This window comes from Oncorhynchus keta, chromosome 9 (assembly GCF_023373465.1).
Source record: "Oncorhynchus keta strain PuntledgeMale-10-30-2019 chromosome 9, Oket_V2, whole genome shotgun sequence".
NCBI classification, from domain to species: domain Eukaryota; kingdom Metazoa; phylum Chordata; class Actinopteri; order Salmoniformes; family Salmonidae; genus Oncorhynchus; species Oncorhynchus keta.
Window position 1 is genome coordinate 13492714 of NC_068429.1, and position 24183 is coordinate 13516896.

The window sequence follows — 24183 nt, forward strand, 5'->3', positions numbered from 1 at the left end:
TAAAGATGTCAAGCATACCCATAACATGATGCAGCCACTACTGTGCTTGAAAATATGTATGGTGGTACTCAATGTGTTGTATTTGTCCCAAACATAACATTGTATTTGGGAGAAAAAGTGAATTGCTTACCAATTATTTTGCAGAATTTATTTAGTGCCTTGTTGCAAACATGTTGCATGTTTTAGAGCATTTTTTATTCTGTACATGCTTCCTTATTTATTACCCTTCTGTTAATTAGGTTAGTATGGTATAGTAACTATATTGTTGGTGATCCATCCTCAGTGTTCTATCACAGCCAATCAACTGTGTAACTGTTTTAAAAGTCACCATTGTCCTCATGGTGAAATCCCTGAGCGGTTTCCTTCCTCTCCAGCAACTGAGTCAGGAAGGATGCCCGTGTCTTTGTAGTAACTGGGTGCATTCATACATCATATAAAGTGTCATAACTACACCATGCTCTTAAGCAAATTCACTGTTGTCTTTTTTAAACCCTTCTACCAATAGGTCCCTGGTCTTTGTGGTGTAAAGGTGAAATTATGTAGGCCGGTGAAAAAAATATCAATTGAATCCATTTAAAATTCAGGCCGTAACAAAGTGGAATTGCCCACTTTCAAATCACTACATTGTGAAAACATCCAACCTCAAAGCCTTTTAGAAAAATAACCTAGAACTGAACTTGGTCTATACTTCAATACTGCAATTCACAAAATATATTCAAGTGAATCATGTAGGGTAAATAGTGGTATTAGAAATACATTGTATGCCGTTTGTTATAGTATGAAAGAAAATGTACAACACAGTCATGTTATTGCAGTGTGCCTGGGTAATGGAATTCTTATCACACAGATGGATATTTAAATCAAACGAAAAAGGCACGACTAAATTTCTCAAGTTGACTTTTAAAACAAGCACCACTAAGAAAAGCATTATCCAACAATGGAGTTACACTGAATATCCAACAAACGCTTCACATTGTACAAATCCAATGCACTAAACCACTTTGAAAAATGTCAACATGGAACTCTCATGGGGATGGTTGGTCAGTCTATGAAAAACCTAGGACACAGTCATAATGTATTTCATTGTAAAGTAGTACTGTGTTAAGGCAACTCCCCGTCTCTGAGCTGCTTGAAGAACCCTGTCCGAAGTGTAAAGGTCCCGATACATAGTAATACAGGGGAAATATCTACAGCTGTGGAACCTGACATGACCACGCAGTTTCTCGAGAGTTCCGTCTTCATTCAGCCACCCTCCCAGTCGTCGTATTTCCTTCAAGAGAGAATCCATGGCAGGGTTGGAACTACCACCAACCGCTGCCTTTGCCCTCTGAACTGGGCCTTTCATCCCCTTGTATTCATAGCAGCGTTTCAGTTGGTGAAACCATCTCCAATAGTCTTTCTGAAAGCACGTTGCATGATGTTTGATTATGAGAGCATGTGTCGAGAAAGAAAAGGTAGAAAAAACATTAACACTGTGGTTCATGCATTATCTAACTTGGCTATGGGTTTCAAGTCAGAGCACCCAGTTTACATGGCAGTTGACAACCTAGCCATCGTAGGTTTCACCTCTAGTGGTGTTTTCCTTCCACAGAACCAAGTGAATGCTATGATCGGGCATGCTGGTGGCGAACACGAGGCCAGAGTCATTTCTCCCATCCAGCCCATTGAGCCAGGAGGTGACTCCCGGCAGGAAGCTGGAGCCTCGTTTGGACTTCCTGTAGGCGGGCAGGGGCCAGCGGCCAGTTATTTTTTCTGTCCTCAGATCCATGACATACAGGAAGTCGGTGTCAAAGAGGAGCGAGAACACCTCACCAAAGCTGAGCAGGGAGAGGTTGGCAGGGTCCTGTGTTTTGATGACCCTGGAAAGAAGCACAAGGAGATTCAGTAACTGATTGTTGACAGGTAAAGTTCGTTACATTTTATTGCTGGCAGGTAAAGTTCCGTTACATTCTATTGTTGGCAGGTAAAGTTCCAATGCATTCTATATATGAACACCCACACAAGTCATTTTGTTCGCTACCAAGGATATTGTCATTGATATACTTATTCTGATTGCATCAGTCTAGTTCTTTGTCTTATTAATAAAACTTGTTCCTGGTTAGTGGCGACTTGCACTGACCTGCTGAGGCCGTCAGCTTCTCATCTATTGGTCATTTTTAAAGGGTAAAATGTGTCTACTGCTCCATGAATGGCATTTAAACAAGAGGGAATCAAAATCATTATGTCAAACGCTTAGACCTTTTTTACCACCAGAATATGGCTACATTTGAATAACTACACACTACAAAATGTATAATACCACCATACCTGTATGTATGTGTGTGTGGGGGTGTGTGTGCTAGCGCATGTGTGCACATGTACCTTTGTGTCTTTACAGTCCACGCTGATCCATAAAGTGTATTTACCTTTTTTTTATTTTTTTTATCTGATTTTACTACTTGCATCAGTTACTTGTAGTCATGGCTCTATGTGGTACTTTGCACCTCCCATGATCTGTTCTGGACTTCGGGATTGTAAATGTCTTGTGGGGTATGCATGGGTGTCTCAGCTGTGTGCTAATAGTTTAAACCGACAGCTCAGTACATTCCGCTTGTCAACACTGACAAAAACAAGTAGTGATGAAGTTAATCTCTTCCACTGAGTCATGAAGGATTGACATGTCAATAACGTTTTCCCTCCATGTACATTTAAGGGCCAGCCGTGCTGCCCTGTTCTGAGCCAATTGTAATTTTCCTAAGTCCCTCTTTGTGACACCTGACCACAGTACGAACAGTAGTCCAGGTGCGACAAACTAGGGCCTGTAGGACCTGCCTTGTTGATAGTTAAGGTAGAGTAGCGCTTATTTATGGACAGACTTTTCCCCGTCTTAACTGTTGTATCAATATGTTTTTTGACCATGACAGTTAACAATCCAGGGTTACTCCAAGCAGTTTAGCAACAACTTGCACAATTTCCACATTATTCATTGCAAGATTTAGTTAAGGTTTAAGGTTTAGTGTATGATTTGTTCCAAACACAATGCTTTTAAGTTTTGGCAATACTTAGGACCAAATTATTCCTTGCCACCCATTCTGAAACTGCATCTCTTTAAGTGTTGGTCATTTCAGTCGCTGTAGTAGCTGACATAGTGTTGAATCATCCGCATACATAGACACAGGCTTTACTCAGTGCCAGTGGCATGTCGTTAGTAAAGATTGAAAAAAGTAAGGGGCCTAGATTGCTGCCCTGGGGAATTCCTGATTCTACCTGGATTATATTGGAGAGGCTTTCATTAACCTCTCTGAGCACGGAACCCGGTAGCAGGCTGAAATTCCACAACATACGGTGATTGCTACATAGTCATATTAAACATTCATGAAAATACAAGTGTCTCACATGTATCGAAAGCCTAGAATCTTGCAAATCCAACTGCATTTTCAGATATAAAAAATGATTTACTGTGAAAGAATACAATGCAATTATCTGAGCATAAAGCCCAATAAAAAAACAACTATTTCAACCAGCACAGGCGTAACAATCAAACTGCATTAAAAATTAAATAGTTTACCTTTGACGATCTTCGTCTGTTTGCAATTCCAATGCTCATTGTTACACAATGAATGATCTTTTGTTTGATAAAATCCGTTTTATAGCCTAACACGAAACATTTTGTGAACCGCTTGTGTCGTGAATTTCGTCTCATTCCATTTGACGACACATTCCAGGTAAATAACCCACACAGAACTAGACTTTTCCAGTCATGTTTGGTTTCACTGCAATCAACTGGTTTGTTTGTAACACAATCAAACTTGATGGGTCATTTCGCGGGACGTATTGACTGAAAGAAACCGATTTGAAGACAACAAGTCATGACATCATTGTGCACCAATGATTTGCCCGCTGTTTCGTTGATTGACTGTATTTTAACCCAATGACCACTGATAGTCTTGAAATCTAGCTGGGTAGATCACCAATGAGCTGAGGTAAACGGCAATAGGTCATGTTTATGTGTAGCAAGACAAACCCATGTAGTAAGCTCCAGCGTAAAGACAGTAATTCGCTATATAAGTTTCATACCGGAAGGAGAAACACATTACGCACAGCATTGTTGTAAACGCACAGATTCAGCTGTTTACATATCAATCATTATGGCGACTAAGTCAGGGAAAGCTAAATCTAGATATACAGATGTACACACAATTTTAGAATAAATTGATTGGGAAAGTGAGACAGATTGTTGTAGGACGATTCATTTAGCGATTGTGGAGGAATATTTTTTTGAACGGGAGAGGACATTGTTTTGGACTGGTAAGTTCTTATGCTAATGCCTTGTTTGAAATGAATAATATAAAATTTGTTTTTTTACATTTTAGAAGCAATATATAAACATGTAATGTCATGAAATGTGAGATGCGTGTCTGCCGCCCCACCCCAACCCACATGAAATAGCCTATTTGAGGCTGTTGAGGGGAGGGCAGGCCCACAATGGCCAAAGTGAAATAGAGACAGTAGATCTAGCAGATGAGTACAGGGAACATATCTGTTTATTAGTTTATTATACCTGTTGATACAGGGCTCATGTGTTAAACTATTCTAACTGAACATTTTCTTTCACAGTGACACTGACTCCGAATGGCAGCCCCCAGGGCCAAGGTTTCCATCCCCCACTGATGCTGCTGGTTCATCCAGCTCCTGCCACAAGTGGTGTTCATCTGCCCAAATTTATTTCTGCAGAAATGGATGTGCCTCAGGGCCAAAAGGGCACAGCATGGAGGCGTCGCTGTGTTCTTTGCAAAATTATGCCCCCCATCACCTGCGCCACATGCCTGGTGACCCTATGCTTTACAGCAGAAAGAGACTGCTTGGTGACCCTATGCTTTACAGCAGAAAGAGACTGCTATGGCACCTGGCATCAGCAGCACAATATTGTGTAGGGCTTTGGCAAAGTGGGTGGGGTTATATCCTTTCTGTATGGCCCTGTCCAGGGCTCTCATCGGATGGGGCCACAGTGTCTCCTGTCTCAGCCTCCAGTATTTATGCTGCAATAGTTTGTGTCGGGGGGCTAGGGTCAGTTTGTTATATCTGGAGTACTTCTGTCTTACCCGGTGTCCTGTGTGAATTTAAGTATGCTCTCTCTAATTCTCTCTCGAAGGAGGACCTGAGCCCTAGGACCATGCGTCAGGACTACCTGGCATGATGACTCCTTGCTGTCCCCAGTCCACCTGGCCTTGCTGCTGTTCCAGTTTCAACTGTTCTGCCTGCGGCTATGGAACCCTAAACAGTTCATATTTACTTGAGGTCCTCTACAACTACTGTGATTATTATTATTTGACCCTGCTGGTCATCTATGAACGTTTGAACATCTCGGCCATGTTCTGTTATAATCTCCACCCGGCACTGCCAGAAGAGGACTGGCCACCCCTCATAGTCTGGTTCCCCTCTAGCCACCGTGCTTCTACACCTGCATTGCTTGCTGTTTGGGGTTTTAGGCTGGGTTTCTGTACAGCTAATATCTCAAAGTGCTGATGTACAAAGGGCTATATAAATACATTTGATTTGATAGAGGACTGAGGATCTTCCAAATATTGAAAGTGTGTAAATAGTTTAGTTATTTTGTAAATGTATATATTTTTTTCCCTTCATTTTTTTTTTGGGGGGGGAGGTATGTTAGAATACCATTTTGGTATTTTGTATATAGTTATTTGTTTCAAAAATGTATACCGTCCCCAATTTGGCCACTTGGGCTACTTGTGTGGGACACCTGGGTGACTTCATGATTAATATCATGTAGCACACTCATTTTGGAAGTTATCATTCTGAAACTTTGCACAAGTACTGTCGCCCTCTTATGTTTTTCACTGAAATTGTCCCCATCGTCCTATCTGAATGTTTGTTTTATCTTGTTCATTTTAAAGATAAAAAAATAAAAAAACGCATGTTTTTCATTGTATTATCTAAATCAGATCTATTGTGTTATATTCTCCTACATTAAATTCACATTTACAAACTTCAGTGTTTTCTTCCAAATTGTACCAAGAATATGCATATCCTTGGTTCTGTGCCTGAGCTACAGGCTGTTAGATTTGGGTATGTCTTCAGGCGGAAATTGAAAAAAGTAGGGAGTTAGCTCTAAGAGGTTAAAGAACACCCTCTGTGTTCTATATTCACAATATAGCAAGGGGTGTAATGCCAGCCGCAGACTATGATCAACAATGTCAAAAGCCGCACTGAAGTCTAACAAAACAGCCCCCCCAATCTTTTTAACATCAATTTCTTTCAGCCAATAACTTGTATAAGTGCTGTACTTGTTAAATGTCCTTGCCTATAAGCGTGCTGAAAGTCTGTCGTCAATTTATTTACTGTAAAATAGCCTTGTATCTGGTCAAACACAATTTTTCCCAGAAGTTTATTACGGGTTGGTAACAGGATGATTAGCCGGCTATTTGAGACAGTAAAAAAGCAGACCACGTAAGCGTGTCCGATCATACCTGGCATGTCTGAGCATAGAAGATGAAGCGCTAACTTCTGTTTATCAGGAAACAAGGCCCCGGACAGTTTTTACCTGAGGATATCGAAGCTGGCAAAGTCCCACTGGTAGACCCCCAGATCCGAGCTACAGACAATATAGCGGCCATCAAACTGCAGGCGAGGCTGCAGACACACACCGCGGTCCTCTGACACGGACAGAGTCTTCAAGCACTTGCAGTTGATTTCCCTGCCTATAGGCCAAACCTGTGAAATACATAAAAATGAATAAATACATTTATAAAAAATATATATATATATATATATATATATATATATATAACGCAGTACTATGGTCAAATGGAGCTGAGGGGAGACACTGTGCAGCTTAAGTATTACAGTGACAAGACAGCGCACAGGGTCAATCGCTGCGTGAAAGTTGACGAGGCGCTGGATACAAAGAAGCAGAAATGAATTACCCACATTACCTTTATTTCAAATTTATCAGCACTCAACAGGATGTAGTCGCCAGGACAGTGGACCATGGACTCTACTTCACTCTTCTGGAGAATCACCTACACAGGGGAAAGGTTTGAGTCTTCAGACTCAAGTTTGGCTCCATCTAAACTCAGCAAGAAGAGAAACGTTCCTGCTTTCTACTAACTTTGAAAAACACCAAAAGAAAGATGCCCAGGGTCCCTGCTCATCTGTGTGAACATGCCTCAGATATGCTGCAAGGAGGCATGCAGATTTGGCCAGGGCAATAAATTGCAATGTCCGTACTGAGAGGCCTAAGTCAGCGCTACAGGGAGACAGGAAGGACAGCTGATTGTTCTGCTAGTGGCAGACCACATGTAACACCCGCACAGGATCGTTACGTCCGAACATCACAACTGCCGGACAGGTACAGGATGCAACAACTGCCCGAGTTACACCAGGAACGCACAATCCCTCCATCAGTGCTTAGACTGTCTGCAATAGGCTGAGAGAGGCTGGACTGAGGGCTTGTAGGCCTGTTGTACGACAGGTCCTCACCAAACATCACCGGCAACAACGTCGCCTATGGGCAAAAACCCACTGTCGCTGGACCAGACAGGACTGGCAAAAAGTGTTCTGCACTGACGAGTCGCGGTTTTGTCTCACCAGGGGTGATGGTCAGATGGCCTGTACTCTGGAGCGGGATCGATTTGGAGGTGGAAGGTCCGTCATTGTCTGGGGCGGTGTGTCACAGCATCATAGGACTGAGCTTGTTGTCATTGCAGGCAATCTCAACACTGTGCGTTACAGGGAATACATCCTCCTCCCTCATGTGGTACCCTTCATGCAGGCTCATCCTGACATGCCCCTCCGGCATGACAATGCCACCAGCCATACTGCTCGTTCTGTGCATGATTTCCTGCAAGACAGGAATGTCAGTGTTCTGTCATGGCCAGCGAAGAGCCCGGATCTCAATCCCATTGAGCATGTCTGGGACCTGTTGGATCGGAGGTTGAGAGCTAGGGCCATTTCCCCCAGAAATGTCTGGGAACTTGCAGGTGCCTTGGTGGAAGAGTGGGGTAACATCTCACAGCAATAACTGGCCAATCTGGTGCAGTCCATGAGGAGGAAATGTACTGCAGTACTTAATCAGTTGTTGAATCTTATGTTCATAGAAATATTTACACAAGTTTGCTGAAAATATACAGTTGACAGTGAGAGGAAGTTTTTTTTTTTGCTGTGTTTAGTATTCCTATTGGGCAGCTTAGTATGGATCCTTCATCTAGAATTCCTATTGAACACTGGGCAGCTTAGTACAGATCCTTCATCTAGAATTCCTATTGAACACTGGGCAGCTTAGTATGGATCCTTCATCTAGAATTCCTATTGAACACTGGGCAGCTTAGTACAGATCCTTCATCTAGAATTCCTATTGAACACTGGGCAGCTTAGTATGGATCCTTCATCTATAATTCCTATTGAACACTGGGCAGCTTAGTATGGATCCTTCATCTAGAATTCCTATTGAACACTGGGCAGCTTAGTATGGATCCTTCATCTAGAATTCCTATTGAACACTGGGTAGATTGCCGTTTTTAGACAATTTACCAGCAAAAAAAGCAGTGTGTGCTAGACAGGGCTTTGCTCAGGAATGCAACACTGTGCAAACTTCTCCTTTCATTCATTTTGCAGTCATTTGCACAAGACAATGTGCACGTTTGAGATTGCAATCAGGACTACGTACAACGTACCCAATCAGTGATCTACAAATCACCTTGTATCCAAAAATTGCTACTTATCATGTGATCAAGACTTGTAATTCTGCCCCCGGGACCTCAACGGATCCCCACAAACATGTAGATATAACGTTCTGATTCAAAACAATCTGCAGTTGAGCAGCAATCATGAACGTAATTCAGGACATATTGGTAGAGTTTACCTTGGTGACCCACTCGGTGTGTCCCGTCAGGGTGTTGAGGCAGGCGCCTGCCGACAGCGCCCACACCTTCACAGAGAAGTCGGCCGAGCCACTCACCAGTGTGTCCAGGTCATCATTGTAGTCCACGCTAAACACTGACCGAGCCAAGGAGAGAGACCTGGCGTTAGTACACCAATCCAAAGGGCTATGCAACATAATTCATATACTTAGAAGTTATTTTCTCCATGTAACATAACAAATATAAGGATTGATATGTGAAGAAACATTTGATGCTAGAATACTGAAAATAGACTGACAATTTCTCTGCAACAGAGGCTACTTGGAGTGGCAGCTCATGCATAAAATCTGTTTATATTTGCCTGTCAATCAAAACCCCACAGATCAGCAGAGGTCAGCTGTCTCTAGGAACCACCAGGCATAATATAAAAGTATGGGAGAAAGACTGCAATACTACAATGCCCACAACACACACCTTTTATCAGAAAACCTCAGAATTAAATATTTCTTCACAAGTTGGCTCATATGGACATATTTTGTAAAAAACCAAAGCTTGTTCATTATGCCACTATTGTGGAATATCCCTTCATGTCAGGAATTGGACACAGTACGCATGATCTGCAAAACACCTCAAGTCAGCAAATGGGAAGGTTCGAGACGACCCAGGGGTCCCCTGACCTGCACCCGTGTGCCCACGGAACTGCTGGATCTTGGCCCCCGTGCTCCACTCCCAACAGGCAATGGTGTTGTCAAAGGAACCAGTCACCAGCTTCTGCTCATCAAACTTCACCGTGGCGCAGGTGTGCGTCTGAATGCCGTAGATGCACTGCCCGGTGCGTACGTCCCACAGTTTGGCAGAAAGGTCATCAGAGCCTTCAAAATAATTTGTGAATTTTACAATAAGGAATTACAGAGTTTAACAGCAACATCATTTTAACAGACTACAAAAGATCACTAGCAAACTAGCGATTGTTATAGATATTCCATTTTGCACAACAGAAAAACACTTAGCACTCACACCAAAACCTTAAATTCAACCCAAGAAAGCCAAAGAGGACAAAATTAAGAGGCCCGTCCAGTCAACATTATGGCAGAAGAATACTACACCCCAAAATGACCATAAGCCTACAACCTACCTGTGCAAAGAAGACCGTCCTTGTAGTAGAGGGCGTAGACACGAGCACTGTGCCCGATGAGCGACGAAGTCTCAAATGCCTCCTGGTTCTTCAGCTGCATCATGCGCAGCTTGGCCTTGAGGTAGACACCCTTCCAGTGGGACGCATCCTGGATGGAGTCATCGATGCGCCAGCCCAGGTCCCGACACACGCCCTGCCACACCTCCGTGCACGCGCTGATCACCTGAAAGGATGTCACAGTTCAACCGAAACAGAAGAGGACAAAGAAACCCAGATATAACAGACGCAAATCTTAGGGGGAAAGGTACAAAATGTGAAGAGCCAATATCAAAGTGAACCTCAGTAACGGGGTAAAAATTATCAGTGTCACGTGTGGGAGACCTTGGCCTTATTCAATTGCTTGCACACAAGCTTGTAACAAAATACCCCTTTCATACATCATGGTGTGGTAATAAAACCACTGGTCTGATTAGGCATTAGGGCTGTGACGAAACCAGTATCGCAATATTTTTTCCACAGGAAAAATGTTAACACAAAGCAGACCAAACTCTGTTGTTTAAAAACCTGCTGTATGACAAATAGTGTGTGCTATAGCTTGGAAAATAAATCAATGTGAATCTGGATGACAACTTGATGTGCATCCAACATTAGGTTGGTTTTCCTAAAGAAGTTCTGCTTCATGTCTTGTTTCCTTGCCACGATACTGAGAAGGGCGATACTGGTATGGTCCCGCTCAGTGCTTAATTTGAGACTGATCCTGCCGGAACAGAATCAGGCACCTCTCCATGTTGGACTGTTTTGTTCCGGAACCTATTTGGCCGGATTCTGTACCTCTTTTGGCATGAAAAAAATCACTCTCATTTTTCAATGTAAAAATCCTAATAAAAGCAACCCAAGTTCATTCGAGTTGCCTCTTCGTTAATTCTCCTTCCCCCACAAAAAAAAGTAAAGTAGATTTTCAGCCCGGGCCTAATATTCTATGAGTTCGGGTTGGGCCGTACTGGGTTTATGGTTTGCACAACATTGTAACCTGTTTGAGACCAACGCTAGGCCGTGACTGTGTGAGAAGCGCAATAGTATCTCAGATAACGAGAGTTAGATTAACTTTCTATGCTCTCTCTCCCTCTGCTCTGATAGACATGAGCCTGCAAATCATCTCTCCAGCATTGCACTTCACCATTTAGTTCCTTATAGAAGCATAGCCGTGCGAAGGGTTCTGAAGAAAGTGCCGCACCGCTGATACATTTGCCAAAATTATAAAATTACTGCTGTCTGTTAATGAATTCACCCTTTTTTCTTTCCTTTTTAAACATTTTTTTTAACCTTGGTGTAGCCCAATAACAAGGAATAGTCTACAATAGGGAACGCACGGCAAATTTGTCAAATAACAATGCAGACAAAACAGGCCTTTTGCAATATTTTGAATACAATCGAGGGTAAACACAGGTTGGAAAGCAAATGGCATAGTAGGCTATTCAGAGTTATTTCATAAACAGACAGCAGTAATTCTATAATTTTAGCAAATGTATTTCAATTTATCAGGGGTGCTGCACTTCCTTCAGAACCCTTCGCGCTTCTGTAAGGAAATAAATGAAGTGCAACGCTGGAGAGATGAGTTGCAGGCTCAACTATCAACAGAGGGAGAGAGATCATAGAACGTTTAGCTAATTCTAGTTATATGAGAGATACTGGTGATCTTCTCACACAGCCAAGCGTTGGTCTCAAACTGGTTACTATGTTGCCCGAACCATAAACTCATGCCGGCCCAACCCGGATCAACTCTTAGAATATTCGGCCCGGGCTGAAAATACATATATTTTTTTTACCCCTTTTTCCTCCCCAATTTCATGGTATCCAATTGTTTTAGTAGCTACTATCTTGTCTCATCGCTACAACTCCCGTACGGGCTCAGGAGAGACGAAGGTTGAAAGTCATGCGTCCTCCGATACACAACCCAACCGCACTGCTTCTTAACACAGCGCGCATCCAACCCGGAAGCCAGCCGCACCAATGTGTCAGAGGAAACACCGTGCACCTGGCAACCTTGGTTAGCGCGCACTGCGCACGGCCCGCCACAGGAGTCGCTGGTGCGCGATGAGACAAGCATTTCCCTACCGGCCAAACACTCCCTAACTCGGACGACGCTATACCAATTGTGCGTAGCCCCATGGACCTCCCGGTCGCGGCCGGTTACGACAGAGCCTGGAGTCTCTGGTGGCACAACTGGCGCTGCAGTACAGCGTCCTTAACCACTGCGCGGCCCGGGAGGCCCTGGGCTGAAAAACTTTAAATGTTTTTTTTTATTTTTATGAAAGGCCACATTTTCCCAAGACCCTAGGCTACTAAAAATGTTCCCCATGTGTTCAACTTATTTAAGTGCCTCCACTCTACTGCTCTGTCACTAGGCAAATGCCTTGATATTTAATGTTAAAAGGTGTTCCGGTACCTCAGAACTCCCCAGATCACCCACCGCTCACATTCACTTTTTGTTTTAGCACCTCCTGATTTACAAATGAACCACTGGTCCTGCTCCTATTATACATCCACCAATAGCTGCTAGAATGATGCCGGAAAGTTGAAAGTGAACAGAAAATAACCGAGCCAGCTCAGTACGGTTCAGCACATAGCCCTTGATCACTGTTCCATTACACATAAAAGTCAACGGACGAAGGAGTCTTCTGTAGGGGGAGGTTTTGTGAAGAGCGTGGCGGTTTACTGAACATTAACATATTATTGCTTGTGGTACAGTTTTGGAAAAATAAAGACCTTCTCTTTAATATCGTTGAGAAAACATTGTCAAAGAACAAAAAGGTTTCAATTGAAACACCTTTATAGGGTTCCCACACAGACTAATTTTTCCATGTTACTGCGCTTGTTTTAAGAAAACAGACGGCTAATTAGCTATCTCCGTCTCCGAACACCTGAGAGTAAAATGGAAGAAAAACACCAAACGTGTTTTCAATTAAAAATACTATTGGATGCAACTGTATGAAAACAGTTTAGAGTAAGTGTGTATTTTGCATTTGTGAAATTATTTAGTGATATGAATGTAGAGGGATTTATATATCTAGAACCATACCGCAATTGAGAACAGATTCACATTTAGATGAAGTATTTGGCTATTTTAGGTTCAAGAGCCAATTCGCCCATTAAACTGAACATGTAAAGTCATTGGACTAAAGACTTAACGTTAGGCTCCTATAGTCCAATATTGGGCTAGACAGCACGATGGTGTGAAAAGAATATAACATGAATTCTGAACTTGGTTCCATCTACTGCTTAAACACCAGGGAGCCAACAGAGCGAGAGAGCCTGACCTTGTTCCACTGCTTGCACACCAGGCAGCAGGTAAGCAGGGTCTGCGGGTCCAGCCACCGCAACAGGTAGAAAGTGAGCTCCAGGGGCAACAGGCGCAGGAAGTCCCTCTTAAGCAACGCCTCCAGCCCATTGGACAAGTGCCGGAGCTGGACAGCATTACTCAGCGAGATGAGCTGGTCCAGGGACTGGTTGCGCTGTTGGTCACTAAGCGAGAGGAAAGAGGCGGAGACTGACTCCAGCCACCCCTCAAAGACCGCCTTCTCCATGGGCACATGAGAACGTCGACCTGCGGTTTCAGGGTTGAGTAATGATAATTAACTACATAACATTATCTACTTAAAATCACCTTAGCCAGTCTGGAACACTACCAGTAAACGTCTACTTCAAATAATTTACTTAAGTTCTTAGTTAACGTTAACGTTAGATACAATACTGCTTTTGTTGTATTGAGTAGAAAACTTTACTTAGAACAGTAGTTTATCTAGCTAGTTAGCTATTACTTTAAATGAGCAACGGTAAAAATTCAAAGAATGTAACTAGCTAGCTATGCAGATAACGTTACCTAGTTAACGTTAGTGTACAAAGTTAGCCAAGTTGCTAAATATCTTACCAGTGAAACTAACTTAAGTGGTATATACACCTTGCTAGTTGGTAAATAGTACAATACAAAAGCTAGCAAAACGTACCATTTCCCGTAGAACCCGTATCGGTGAGAGGTATTATGCTAGCTCACAAGCTAGCTAGCCAATGCGGACAGGAAAAACTTATTCTTGGCCTGTCATTCCACAAAACAAAAACTCTTACAATAGAACACTTAGTCAGAAAAGTAAATTTAGCAAATGTCAACTCGTTAGTTTATAAGCTGAAGACAAAAACGTTAGCTTTACTGGCTAGCTGCATTATGTTAGCTAGCTGGACTTTCCGAAGAATGTAAATTAAAATGTTAGGTAATGCTAAGCATTACATCCACCAAAGACCTTGCATATATATATATATACACATATACACACACTTCTTACCTAAACGTAGAGTAATACTTTTACAACGTTACCTAGTCAGGTCCAATCTAGCTGGATACATCTCTCTTTTTGCAAACTACTATTTCTGTAAACCTCTTTCCGGCTACTTAGCTATGTTGTTCCGGGTCAATCTCTTTCACCTTTGTCAAATTGTCAAAACTTCACTGAGATGGTGAATAAATTGCTAGTGCTATTCGGAATCCTTGGGACGTCCTTACCATTGGGACGTAACGGCAATGACCGTGGATAAATGACAATATCAAAGAACAGTATTTATATTGAAGCAATTTCTGTCTCCAATAGAAATCCCCGATCACACCTGTAGGCGATGTCATGGCTCGCATAAAAATCATGCTCAGAAACACTTTAGACATTATCCGTCGTCTCGTGCTGAACTGCGCATGTGCAGGGTCTCAACTCAAATGCACTCCTTTGATATTAAGTTGTTTTCTACAAAACGTGTCAGTTTGTCACTTTCACGAGATTGGATTTTTAAAAATATGTTCAACTACTTATGACATTTGCTTAATTTTGGGCTGGGTCTTTAGATGGAGTAAATTAACTTGTAATGAAGAACGTTCTGTCATTGACTACTCAAACCCCGGCCTAGTCTTTTAGCAAGCGTTCCCGCGATGTTGCGCCTCAGTTTGAAAACTGACGACAGTTCACGCAGGCCTTAACCGGGTGGTATTGAAGACTCCCTTTCTTGAGTGGTCAAACTTTGCCGCACGAGGGCGATGCGCGCAACTTGGTGGCAGAACGCGAACGAGTTCTTACAGAACGCAAGCAAAAAAAAAGCCTCTATTTACCTTTTGCTTACGAGTGCATTTCATAATACTTTTGTTTGTCACTATGTCACTAATATGTTTGTCACCATCGTAAACCAACTGCATTATAAACACTTCAACCAGTAACATGGTTATTTGGTTAGCTTTTGCTACAGACTGTCAACGAGTGTAAACAACTGATGCACCCAAAATAGTTTAGCAAAGATCACAACCAAATATAATCTTAGCAACTGGTCAAGCAACAATCAAAACATCATTGTAAGTATGAGAACCCAAAACATTATGTTCAGAAGTATTAACGTAAATCTAGGCTACAGATGTCTTGCGTGGACACTTGGCTGCAGTATCTGTGCATGATTTAAGGATGTCATGTTCTGGAAAGAGGTCACAATGGGTGGGTCTCCCATAGACACCAATACAGCTGGGTATGGTCTTAGTTAATTGACTTTCATTTAAAACTTTTGAACTAACAAGGGAGAAGGCACCCACCTGAACAGCATCAACTCACAAAGAAGATTAATGGAGGGTCTCAAAGTAATCGCAGGAAAGGCCCTTTCCTGTTTCAGCATGACAATGCAAGGTCCATACAGAAATGGTTTGTCAAGATTGGTGTGGAAGAACTTGACTGACCTGCACTGAGCCTTGACCTCAACCCCATCGAACACCTTTGGGATGAATTGGATGCTGACTGCAAGCAAGGCCGAATTGACAAACATCAGTGCCCGGCCTCACTAATGCTCGTGGCTGAATGGAAGCAAGTCCCTGCAGCAATGTTCCAAAGTCTAGTGGAAAGCCTTCCCAGAAGAGTGGAGGCTGTTATAGCAGCAAAGGGCGGGGGGGCCAACTCCATATTAATGCCCATGATTCTGGAATGAGATGTTTGACAAGCAGGTTTCCACATATACTTTTGGCAATGTCGTGTCTGGCTGACCAATTTAACGTCACGAAACACAAACTACTACTTATTACAAAAGACTGGTGGTGCCACTGACAGTGAGGAAAGTACAAACCTGACAAAAAGACCTACCTACCGGTGTGTTTTAATGCAAAGATACGTAACAATGTGTAAAGGCAACCTTATTAGGAAGTTTGCAAGTTCAAACCCCCGAGCTGACACGGTACAAATCTGTCCTTCTGCCCCTGAACAGGCAGTTAAGTTAACCCACTGTTCCTAGGCAGTCATTGAAAATAAGAATTTGTTAACTGACTTGCCTAGTTAAATAAAGGCAAAATGATCTAGCCCACCATGCAACATATTTACAGACCTACATCTGCCTGTTTCGCTATGCTTTTCCCACTTCAGGGGAATATCCGCAGTTGGTGGACCGTTCTGATGAAGAATGCGTCGTTTGCTATGGTAGATTCACTCAGGCAGGATGAAAACGACTACGTCAACCATGATCCTTTGCTAGTTACGGTCAATTCCAACATGAACCGTAGCAAAAATATATATATTTTTTTTTTCTCACCCGGTGCCCTTCAGCCCGAATAGTGTATTTCATATTCAAATACTTCCGGCTTCATGCTTCATCAGGAGTTGTCCATAGGAGTACGTGGAAAACTCCTGATGGCGCATGAAGCATTTGAAATGCACTATTGGGGCTAAAGGGCACCAGGGATGATGATGATGATGATTATTATATATATACACACATACATATATACACTTTTTGTAAAAAAAAAAAAAATTAAATCTCTAACGGTTCATGGCGGAATTGTCCGTAAATTATTCCAGATATAGGTTCGGACGTGGGAAGTGTCGCCAAACAGGTACCAGTCGACAAATAACTCAGAACTCTGACCTACTTATAATACCTCACCACTCAGTCAGGAGAAATGATATACTCACCGCAGTGGAGGCTGGTGGGCAGAGCTATAGGAGGAAGGGCTCATTGTAATGGCTGGAATGCAATAAATGGACAGCTGTCAAACAAAAATATATGGAACCTCAACTCTATTCAATTTATTTCATTCCAGCCATTACAATGAGCCCGTTCTCCTACAGCTCCTTCCACCAGCCTCTACTGCACCATCACCTGAATAGGTGTCACCAAGCTGTCCTGTCTGATAGACAAACTGCAAAGTTCTGATATTTGTATGTGTTTTAATGATCTTTACACAATAGAAAAAAATATATTAACCAGACAATTCAAACTGTCAGAAATAATGGGCTCATGAACATAAACCCTGGATCTCCTAGCATTACCACAGGCACACACCTCAATTCCTAAACGGCTAACCTTAATCCCAAAAAATTCTGCCAATCGAAAAAAATCAAAAGATAAGCTTTGTAGTTTAGCTGAACAGAAATAAAACAAGTCAAATAGGCTCTCCCCAATGTGAGCATGCCTCAAAGTAAGAGCAAACTAGGACGAGGCAATAGGGGCTCTGGGTTGTGAGGAGCAAATTTACTTGTGCCTGGGTTGTGAAATGCAATATGACAGCTGTGGCATTCCAGAAACACACCCCAGAACTTTTCACCCTGCTGAATACATCCATGTTGTTCCTGATGTCTGAAAGCAGGAAGTTGCCCCTCTGTGAATGATAGATTATATCACTGAGTCGACATCACAGCAGCATAAAGGCAAGCACTCCTGCCTCTACCGCATTTCTCCCTTTCTACTTCTGAAAGAGCGGTCTGAAGATTTGTTCGACTGATCGTGTGTCACTGCCACACCATTACAGCTATGGTTTTTGTAGTGTCTTATGTCAGAAAAGCCCTTTCCACATCTCTTGCAATAATAAGGCCTAACTCCAGTGTGGACTTGCATGTGGGCTTTGACGTTGTTGGCTTGGCCGAAACCTCTCCCGCAGACGTCACATTTGAATGGCTTCTCTCCCGTGTGGACTCGCTCATGCCTTTTGAGATTGGTGTTTACTGCAAATGTCTTGTCACAATAACTGCATTTGAAGGGCTTTTCACCTGTATGGGTTCGCTCATGTCCTTCTAGAGCTTGCCTAAGAACAAATTTCTTTTCACAGTATTTACAAGCGTAGGGCTTCACCCCACTGTGAAGTCTCATGTGATAGTCAAAAGTATGTTTATAGGCAAAGGTCTTTCCGCAAATGGAACAAGAGTATTGCTTTTGTCCAGTGTGAATTCGTTGATGGTTTTTCAGAGTTAGCATGGAGCTGAAGCCGTTCAAACATATGTCACAACTGAATGGCTTTGTTGAGGTTCCCGGTCTCCTGGCGGTTCTCGTTCTCTCTTTTCTCTCTCGTTCTTTCTGCTTCTCTCCTTCAGCCGTGTGCCATTTTAGATGGTGTCGTCTCATTAGAAAATTGTACATAAAAGTCTTCCCACATAGGTCACACATAAATGGTTTGGTTGCCCCATGACGATGCATGTGAGCTTTTAAGAGGGTGGACTGAAGGTAGCTTTTCCCACACACTTTACATTTGTATGGTCTCTCCCCTGTGTGAAGCACTTGGTGTCTCACAAGGTTTCCTTTATGACCGAAAGCAGCTCCACATGTCTCACATGTAAATGGCTTCTGCCCTGTATGGATTACCTTGTGCTTTTCAAGGCTGGATTTAGTTATAAAGCGCTTACCACACTCTGAGCATGAATGTGGACGTTCACCTGTATGTGTTCGCATATGATAACTCAGGCCACCACTCTGTGTGTAACTCTTCCCACACACAGCACAGCTGTATGGTTTTTCACCAGTGTGGATTCTCTCATGCTCAATAAGCAGTTTTCTTTTTGTAAAACCCTTTCCACAAGTCAGGCACTTGAACGGTCTCTCCACTGCATGAACAAGCTGATGTCGTTTCAGATCTTTTTTGGTAAAGAATGTATTTCCACAGACTTTGCAACTGAGAGTTTTCTCTCTGTGACGCAACATGTGATGTTCGAGCTGCTTAGACATTGAGAAAGTTTTGCCACATTGACCACAAGCGAATGGCCTCTCTCCTGTGTGAATTAGCTTGTGACGTACCAGCAAGCGATTCCGACTGAAGGTCTTGTCACAATCATCACACTTGAATGGTTTTGTGTGAGTTAGCGTGTGAGATTCCAGTGACCCTTCCCTGCTGAAGGTCTTTTCACAAACATCACACTTGAAGGGTCTTGTGTGAGTTAGCTTGTGTTGTATCAGCCGTTTGTTCTGGCTGAAGGTCTTCTCACAAATATCACACTTGAAGCGTTTGGTTTCTTTGGATCGTGTCCCTTTAGTAGTATTGCTGTTTTTCTGGCTTTCGTGGCAGTCTCTCTCGTTGCCCTCAGGCAGAGCAGCTCTCATATGCTCAACGTTGGAATCAGTGTCTCTTGGGGTGGGGTCTGTATTCAGTCCATCTGTGTCTCCCAGAGAGGAGTCATTCTCCAATGAAGATGTCTCTGTGGGTTTACTGCAAAAATTTGCAGGACCTAAAGATGAAAGGAATATGAGTAATATACATATTAGCCTATAGATCTCCTGATTGTGTAGCATGAGGCATCTTGATGTACAAATAAACCAGCTGAACAGGACACTAGTCTAATTTAGTTAGTCAAATAAGTCTACCAATATATGGCAATTAGGGTTGGGCGATATTAGAATCGTATCAGATATCGAAGATGACTAACAGCCATCGTTGATGGCGACGACATTGTGATATGACAGACAATGTATAGCCTATTTCAACTTGACTGGCACCACGCAGTAATGAGCTGACCGGGTAGCCCACAGCAGGACCATCCCAAGTAGCCTATGATTTTGCTATAGACTGCATAACATATTTCAATAAATATGTTATAAACAATTTACAGAATGTAGACATAGCTAAGATTTAATCAAAGCAGCGCTAACGGGCCAGTAAAAAAAAAGTAAATTTTTTTCCATCTCAATGTCAGATGATCTGGGCCATGTAGCCTAATCCTATTACATTTGTATTTATTTTATAGCGGACACTCGTGTCCAATTCTTTTAAAAGCCTAATTTTATATTTTCTGTACCTATATGAATAGGACTTCAGTTTTTATGCATGCTGACTTTCTCTCACTGCACTACTTCATGATCAAACCATGAATTTATCTAACTGTCTTCTAGGCTCTCAAAGTTTTAAGTTGTTTTTGAATAACCCAAAAACGTGATAGGCCTACGGTAATAATGAGAGCAGCAGAACAAACAATAGGAAAATAGATACATCTTACAATAGTTTGAACAAAGCTTACAGTTGAGCAAAGCTTAGTCTACTATGAAAGAAACACATGCATCCCCCTCCTTGCGATTGGGAACCAAATGCCAAATCCTACTAATTAAAATAGCCTATCAAAAGCTATGCAGAGTATTTCCAAAATAAGCTATTATGTTATGTCCTAAAGTATCAGCTTTCAAATGGGAACATAAGGTCAGTCTATATGAGACTCTTTATCACAGCTTTATTTTAAAAGACAAATATTAGGGGCAACAAGTGAAATTTAGCAAACAATATCAAAATGGAAAATTTTTAATGAGAAGTCAAAAGAACTTACAGCTGAGCACAGCTTCTGAAATAAATTGTGTAGTGTAGGCCCTTTTCAATGATAGTAGGAGTATAGAAGCCTAGGCATAATAAGAGAGGAAGATTGTTCAAAAATGTGACTCATTGAATGATTATCCCGTTCTGGGGACAGCAGAGTTGCAGCAGGGCTCTGATTCAGAGGGGTTGTGTTAAATGTGAAAGACACATTTCAGTTGAATGCATTCATTTGTACAATTGATTAGGTATTCACCTTTCCCCCTTGGTGATTTAAAAGGCGCTACATGGTCAATCCGTTATCTGTATTGATGTGCAGCATTTACGGTGATATGGCCTCTGCAGAAGCCAGGGCATTCATACTTCTTGCCCTTCCCCAGCGCAGAGCTGTTGTGAAGGAAGTTGTCAAGGAAGTGAGTTTGTGTTTATACAGGACCTCCCGCCCTCACCTACTGTCAACCGGAGCCCTCCGAAATTTACAAAACATTACAGGCGCACAGCGATGTGGACAGAGCCCAATTCGGCAGCTGCGTGCCCCCGGGGGGATTCGAAATTACGTCCCACCGCCCAGGGCGCCTCCGACCACATTGCGGATCAAGCATAAATTTCATTTTACAACACTTCAAAATACGCACAGCCAGCGAGGGCTCATTCTTGACTGTCACTTGCATTACCGCGCGCACACACGTTTACGTGCAACAGCTCCAACAGAGAGGAATAGGTTACTAAAAAAGATTAGTCTACAAAATATATTTATTCATGATTCATGTTTTATGGGTACTTCATCACGATAAGACAAAGGTTGACATCGCCCAACCCTAATGGCAACATACATTATTACATGAGCGTCAAAATAAGCATACTTTTACCAGGCCGTGTATTGTTTTCAAACAACTTGGTCATCTTCACGACCTTGGTCTTCAGTTTCACGTTCTCATTTTGTAAACTCGAGGAAGCCACTAGGAATAGTTGGCAGATTTTACGAATAGCCTCTCCCGTCACCAGATTCATTATTGTGCAAAGCTGTGTAAAGAATAGGGGGGGGGGGACACGTTACCTAAGAAGCCAGCTTTCCATACGTGCTACAGCAAAGATGTGAAACCAATAAGTAAGCAAGCTAACTTGCTACGTTAGCTAGCTTGATAAGCTAATTGCATGAAGCTAACGTGGCTAGCTTAGTTTGCCAAGTACATTAGAGATGATCATATGTGGTTAAACACCAACGTTTGATAAACTATCTATCTACTAGACAACGTATTGCAGCTAACGTTAGTTACCAGTAAATGTTGGTGCAACTTTAGCTAACGTTAACTTGTGCAACTCCGTAACGTCATTAGTCACGCTGTACTCACCTCTCTCTCCGGATTGTACGAGTTTGGCACGACGCGCAAAAATGGACTAATTTCTGTAATTACCGTCTCGACGACAACGGCCATAATCGATGTTGTTTCTGACTGAAACATATTGTAAGCTGTAGCCATTTTGCCCTCAGACTCATTCGCATAGAATAAGAACCAAGCTAACTATATACTATAGCTACCTAGCATGCTGCCAGCAATGTGAAGCTAGTCAGATATGGTCTTGTCTCCGCCCTAACAGGATTGTTGTCCCAAAGGCGGGAAGGAAGAGGTTTGTCTAGAAGGGATACAGCTTCGGTCAAAATTGACTTTACGTAGCAGGTTAGAACGTACACAGCAGATAAAGAGAATTAGGTTAGGATTAGCTAAAATTCACATAACAAAAATGTGACGTTAAAATACTGTATCCATTCTAGACAAGACCGGAAGGCATGTGTCCTTGCATGCCGCCACCAACTGTGTGGGCTGTGTCCGCCTACTGTTCTGGAGTGTGAATTCATTTCACTTTGTGACAGAAAGGGGATAGGGAACAGGGAATAAAAAAAAAATACAAATCATTTGGGGGGGGCTTTTTATTTGTCCTGTTTTTATGTGTATGTGAATAACTCAGGTCGGAAAGTTTGGTAAAGTTCAAGCATAATCCTTTACTCAGGTATAACATGTTACAGGTCACAACGTCCCAATCAAATCAAATTGTATTTGTCACATACACATGTTTAGCAGATGTTAATGCGAGTGTAGCGAAATGCTTGTGCCTCTAGTTTTGACCATGGAGTAGTATCTAACAAGTAATCTAACCTAACAATTTCACAACAACTACCCTATACACACAAGTGTAAAGGAATGAATAAGAATATGTACATAAAAATATATGAATGAGCGATGGCCGAACGGCATAGGCAAGATGCAGTAGATGGTATAGAGTACAGTATATACATATGAGATGAGTAATGTAGGGAATGTAAACATTATATAAAGTGGCATTGTTTAAAGTGGCTAGTGATACATTTATTAAGTACATTTTACATTATTAAAGTGGCTAGAGATGAGTCAGTATGTTGGCAGCAGCCACTCAATGTTAGTGATGGCTGTTTAACAGTCTGATGGCCTTGAGATAGAAGCTGTTTTTCAGTCTCTCGGCCCCTGCTTTGATGCACCTGTAGTGACCTCGACCTTCGGGATGATAGCGGGTGAACAGGCAGTGGCTTGGGTGGTTGTTGTCCTTGAAAATAACCTCACACTCAACGTCAACAAAACTAAGGAGATGATTGTGGACTTCAGGAAACAGCAGAGGGAACACCCCCCTCTCCACATCGATGGAACAGTAGTGGAGAGGGTAGCAAGTTTTAAGTTCCTCGGCATACACATCACAGACAAACTGAATTGGTCCACTCACACAGACAGCATCGTGAAGAACCTCAGGAGGCTGAAGAAAGTCGGCTTGTCACCAAAAGCACTCACAAACTTCTACAGATGCACAATCGAGAGCATCCTGGCGGGCTGTATCACCGCCTGGTACGGCAACTGCTCCGCCCACAACCGTAAGGCTCTCCAGAGGGTAGTGAGGTCTGCACAACGCATCACCGGGGGCAAACTACCTGCCCTCTAGGACACCTACACCACCCGATGTTCCACTTCATGATTGTGTCCCACTTGTTGTTGATTCTTCACAAAAAAATACAGTTTTATATCTTTATGTTTGAAGCCTGAAATGTGGCAAAAGGTCGCAAAGTTCAAGGGGGCCGAATACTTTCGCAAGGCACTGTATCCTCCAAACACCGGCTTTGAGGGCATTATCACTTTTATACAACGGGTTACCAACATGTTCAAATAATGACTGATATATTTTCATTTAAAACATTTTTTTTAAATTAATTCTATTTCATCCTTCCACAAGATGTAGTCCCAAAACAAATCTAGGGTTGCAGGAGACGCGACTATTGTTCCATTGCCATACTGGCTGGCAACCTTGTTATCCCTTGCTTACTAGCCATGCCAACTACAGCTAATTTAGTCGTCAAAATAACAGACAGAATAACAGCAGCTGCAGGTAGTAGCTGCATTTGCATAAACTGTTCTTGTGACATTTATGGGTGATTATGCAACTTCGAAACTTTCAGAAATTAAAACTTATTCAAACACCATTTTACCAGTATTGTACTCTTCTTTGATTTGTCTAGAAACAATATCTGATAATGGCTGCGAGGTTTTCCTAATATGAATAATTCAACACGATGCGTGAATGTATAAACTTGCCTTGGTGACAGC

At 42.4% G+C, this 24183-nt stretch overlaps 2 protein-coding genes across 7 annotated transcripts in view; both read right to left on the reverse strand.

Moving 5' to 3' along the window:
• Positions 1-24183, reverse strand: part of LOC118387281 (E3 ubiquitin-protein ligase MARCHF3-like) — a 441656-nt gene that overhangs the window by 380520 nt on the left and 36953 nt on the right. The gene's annotated exons all lie outside the window — the stretch shown is intronic.
• LOC118387289 (F-box/WD repeat-containing protein 2-like) lies at positions 134-22389 on the reverse strand. 6 transcript variants are annotated; one of them, XM_035775481.2, is made up of 9 exons: positions 14363-14515; positions 13998-14086; positions 13311-13597; positions 9994-10216; positions 9536-9730; positions 8861-8994; positions 6933-7019; positions 6542-6711; positions 134-1859 (listed from the first exon to the last, which is right to left on the reverse strand). In XM_035775481.2, exons 3-9 carry the CDS (start codon positions 13575-13577, stop codon positions 1547-1549), a joined length of 1389 nt encoding a protein of 462 aa, XP_035631374.1. In that variant the 5' UTR covers positions 13578-13597; positions 13998-14086; positions 14363-14515; the 3' UTR covers positions 134-1546. The 6 variants fall into 6 exon arrangements, with proteins under 6 accessions (XP_035631374.1, XP_035631375.1, XP_035631376.1 ...); XM_035775482.2 differs by having other exon boundaries at positions 14331-14505; XM_035775483.1 differs by lacking the exons at positions 13311-13597; positions 13998-14086; positions 14363-14515 and adding an exon at positions 21910-22376.

Excerpts from the sequence above, each read along its gene's own strand:
- LOC118387289 (XM_035775478.2), bottom strand. The coding sequence starts at position 22,038 with ATGGCTACAGCTTACAATATGTTTCAGTCAGAAACAACATCGATTATG. Across the intron at positions 21,581-21,909 it reads CGTACAATCCGGAGAGAGAG|CTTTGCACAATAATGAATCT; the intron begins GTGAGTACAGCG and ends TTCTTTACACAG. Across the intron at positions 19,488-21,420 it reads CAATACACGGCCTGGTAAAA|GTCCTGCAAATTTTTGCAGT; the intron begins GTATGCTTATTT and ends TTTCATCTTTAG.